This window comes from Antrostomus carolinensis, unplaced genomic scaffold (assembly GCF_000700745.2).
Source record: "Antrostomus carolinensis isolate BGI_N321 unplaced genomic scaffold, ASM70074v2 scaffold13547, whole genome shotgun sequence".
NCBI classification, from domain to species: Eukaryota; Metazoa; Chordata; class Aves; order Caprimulgiformes; family Caprimulgidae; genus Antrostomus; species Antrostomus carolinensis.
This window is the reverse complement of record NW_010326701.1, coordinates 57,055-61,556: the sequence shown is the minus strand read 5'-3', so window position 1 is coordinate 61,556 and position 4,502 is coordinate 57,055. Positions and strand designations below refer to the sequence as shown.

Below are 4,502 nucleotides of genomic sequence, written 5' to 3'. Positions count from 1 at the left end.
TCAGAGAAATGTACTTGCAATGATAACCCATCATGAAGATTTCCATTACAAGACTGTCAAACTATAGTATAACAATTTCCAGTACTCAAGTTTAATCAAGCCAGACAAAAATGTTGGAGACACTCCAACTGTTTTACAGCTTAGGGCATCAAGGATCCTGAGATTGCTTCACAAATGCTGTCAGATGCTACATCTCCCAGACTCTCCTGGCTTCCTTGACACTCTCTTACTGACCCCAGGAAATTCCACTATAGCAACTCTATGTCCTCCTTAGCAAAAGAAAAATGCAGCAGTACATCCAAGCTGCACTCCTTCGAAGATCCATGCATCAATAGTGATTTTAAATGAAACATCAGCTTTTCAGGATTTAATTACACAGCACCATAATCATAAGCTTTATACATTCCTAGATGTTTTAGTCAACAGGACTGTTGCATGATGGACATACAGAAATAGCTGCTGTTCTTGTGTGACAGCAAGAATTAACAGCATAAAGATGACAAATGGCTAACAAAACTCTAACATGAAGGAAAACCCCCACTATACTCATATAGCCTACAGAACTTTCCTTTGAAAATTTAGTTTTTTAAATATATCCTATTAGCTGACATATTTCAGAATTTTAAAATGTCTTTTTTTGTATTTGGAAAATGATCTTCCCTTCGTTTGGAGCAAGATTATTTAATCACTGCCTCTTGCAATAAAAATACTAATCATTAAGTATCACATCAAAATCATAGAATGATTAGGGTTGGAAGGGACCTTAAAGATCATCTAGTTCCAAACCCCCTGCCATCAGCAGGGACACTTCCACTAGACCAGGTGGCTCAAAGCCCCATCCAACCTGGCCTTCAACACTTCCAGGGAGGGGGCATCCACAACTTCTCTGAGCAACCTGTTCCCGTGTCTCACCACCCTCACAGGAAATAATTTCTTCCTAATATCCCATCTAAACTTACCCTCTTCCAATTTAAAGCCATTTCCCCTTGTTCTATCACTATATGACCTGGTAAAAAGTCCTTCCCCAGCCTTCCTGTAGATCCCCTTCAGATACTAGAAGGCCACTATAAGGTCTTCCTGGAGCCTTCTCTTTTCCAGGCTAAGCAGCCCCAACTTTCTCAGCCTGTCTTCATAGGAGAGGTGCTCCAGCCCTTGGATCATCCTCGTGGCCTCCTCTGGACTCGTTTTAACAGGTCCAAGTCAAAATGATACAACAACACCAATGACTATTTACAAGTTTAATTGTTTTCTACAGATGATATACTTGAGTAAAAACTATTTAAAATTATGATTGCAGTAGCAGCTTTACATTCATGAACTTCTATATAAAAATCTCCTCAGATCAGAAGTCAGAAACTAGAGGTAAGACAACAGATTTTAATTTCAATCTTCCAAAATTTGTCATGCCTTTGAAAGAAAGTGACCATTTATTATGTGTACATATAAGAGTTTATCTCAAGACTGGCAGACATAAAATAATTTTTTTTTTATGCATCTAATTTAGAGACACACTTAGAAAATTATCTCACAGTACAGTTTGCAGACAGGAACTGCAGAAGCTCGTAACTCCTGCCTGTTTCCATTAGATATATAAAGCACCCCTATTTACAACAAGGTAGCTAAGAAGCCTTACTTGAGTCTGCTTCATTGCCCGTTCCATTCTGCGAGTACTTCCTTTCTCAAGCTTGGTCCGAAGGAGTAAGGCTGATGTCTGAATGGCCCAGAACTTCGGCTGAGAGAGCAAGCACTGCAGAGAAAACAACCCACATTTTTTCTTTATTTCATTTTAAAAGACACTGAAGACAGCAAACTTTTTAACAGTGTTTGCAAGCATGAATGCTGTTTCCTATTCTGAAAGTCAAAGACGTGGTTGTAGTACTTATTTGATGAATTGAAGGCTGTACAGATTACCTTAATCTATTTTCAATATAAAAGGCAGCCATCAAAACCATTTTTTCCATCTCAGCTACTGCAGCACTCTCTGTACATGTACCCACAGGGTGCATACACCAAACTGCACAAATTAAAGTAGCTGATCAAAATTAAAGGAAAAGAAAGAATATGATACTGAGCAGTCTGGCTTAGCCTTCTCCACAACTGCGTACCAAATAGTTGTAGATGGCAGCAGGGATCTTACTTCTTAAGGTTGAACAAAACCAGTTCTCTCTTAGCCTCTCCTCATATGTGAAGTGCTCTGATGCCCGCATTAACAGCACCTCCATATTAAATAGGCTGAAATTGCAAAGAATATTAATTAATTGAGAACTTGCCATGGCTTGAGAAAAACAGGAAGAGTTTCTGTTGTGTAGTAGATGTATTTGGAATACAGAATAATCTAGGTAGAAAGCTTTCCTAAAGACGTAGTAGGTTATCACTTTGAATGCCCTGCCCCGATGCCAGGAACTTGGTGCCAGTCTCTAACAACTGATTTTTAGGAAAGCCCAGTAGGAGATATGTAGTCAATACAATGGTGATATCTCTTAATAATACAGACTGCCTGCATTCTTTCCAGTATGGTTTGAGGCACAGTATACCATTTTTCTGTTAGATATTCGCTTTGAAAAGGAAGACAGCAGAAAAACTCCCCTGCTAATTTTATTGACACAAATATAATCTAGCTTCTCTGAGAAAATAAATTTGTCTGTAGATATTTGTAGACTGGGAAAAAGCCCCAGTGGTTTTATTCTTTCCCCTCAAAGATCTCCCAAAGCATTAAAAAGCATACTTTACTGGCAGTTTGTGTGTAACGCCTGACAAATTTCTGTCATATTGTAATCTGTTTTTCTTTGTCCTAGAGTTTTCACAGGAAAGAAACAAACTAAAGCAAATTCTCTTCAAGCAAAACTACAATGGGAAGAGAGGTAACAGCAAATAAAAGCATAAATGAAAGAAGTATGAATGCAGGTACAGTCACCAAACACTTCAACATCAGCTGATCCTCCCTCTTGTGATCAACGATCACCACCCTGATTCTTTCATGATTTCTACTTAGTATTACATTAAAGAAGTACCCAAAGGCTTCTATACTGTTCTCTACATGCTGGAAGGACCTGGAAGTATTAGGGGAATGCAATCACAACATTCTATACTTTATATACTTTCAAGTAGCCTTTTACAAATTAATTACAATCAGCAAATTTGTTAACTGGTCCAAATCCTAGTTCTGAGAGCTCATCTCTCTCCTGTCTCATCATGGGAAGTTCACTCTCCTACCTATTTTTGTTTGGTCTTAAGACAAACCCTCCACTGCAGGACACAAGCAAGACATTCCTACCAGAGGACCCTGGTTTCTGAATGTATTCTTTGGTGGCCGTTCCAGGTGGCTGGTAAAAAACACCCTTAAAGGGATTGTTAGGGCAAATACTTGAACAACATTTACTTTGGCTTAAAAACTCTTATGAAAGGTTACCCTTTCCCCCATTTTCTCCACTGCTGGTATTCTGTTAGATTATTTTTCACTTAAAGGTAATTTTTCCTCTGCTACATTATGGGAGATGCTAGTATTTATTTTTCAAATGAACACAACATCATCTCTCAAAAGAAAAATGAAAACTAAAAGGCTTGACTAATAATGCTCCTAAAGATATTTTCAGGTCCAATTACAGTCCTTGTCCAGCAGGAGAATACTTGTCCCCTCACTCTCATTCACCTTAGCAACTGGGGCACAAGCAGGACATAGCACAAAGCCTCTGTGTCCACGCCATCCAGCTCTGCAAGAGAACCATCAGCTCAGGAAAGCCTCTCCTCTGCCTCTGTGAATACCTCCCACACCACTGTCTAGGCAATGATTTAAGCAATCGTGCTGTATGACGTGTGTATAAAGTAATATGGGGAAGGAGGAGAAGCGAAGAGAAACACAGGTAATTAAGTTTCAGTCCTCTGCAGAAGCAATGATGGTCTTATCCTGAATAACAATTCTGCTTTTTAAAGGTATTCATAAAATAATGATAACTTATTCATAAAATAATCATAAAATAAATGTACAGCTATACCTGCTGTACAACTAGAGAAAAAAATTTAAACAAGAAGCAGGCCTATTTTTCAGTTTAGAAACACTTGTAATTTTATACTTGTACTGAGCTCAGTCCTGTGCCAGAACTCAAATGCTCACCTTTTCATTGCCTACCTGTAATGTTTAAAGCACCACAGATACAAAATAATACATGTATAAAGGGCACAAATGTTTATACTCAAGGGCTATAAAGAGTAATTTCAGAACATGTGTCCATAACTATTATGCAAGCTTTAATCTTCTACTGAAAATTTCCACATATTCCAAATAATAAAGACTTTCTTGTATCTCCCAAAGCTTTATATTTTCACCTGAAGCTAAATCTAGACTCTATTACTAAGACTATAGTTTAGAACAAAACATCTGGAAAAAAGAAAAACTAAATCAAGATTATGCAAGTTTTGTCAACATATCTGAGAGGTCATTGTACTGTACCAAAGGCATCTAAGAAAATTAACAGAATAATTTTAAAACAAAAACACCATTGAGA

The 4,502-nt window shown here is 37.8% G+C and overlaps 1 protein-coding gene across 1 annotated transcript in view; it reads right to left on the bottom strand.

Annotated features, from left to right (window-relative positions):
* Positions 1 to 1,633: 1,633 nt before the first annotated feature.
* LOC104527855 (tetratricopeptide repeat protein 27-like) overlaps positions 1,634 to 4,502 on the bottom strand; it is a gene marked incomplete at both ends in the record, with an annotated part of 53,655 nt that continues 50,786 nt past the window's right edge. Inside the window, one exon of the mRNA XM_010171675.1 lies at positions 1,634 to 1,747. Coding sequence (XP_010169977.1) covers positions 1,634 to 1,747 — 114 coding nt within the window. The remainder of the gene's footprint in view (positions 1,748 to 4,502) is intronic.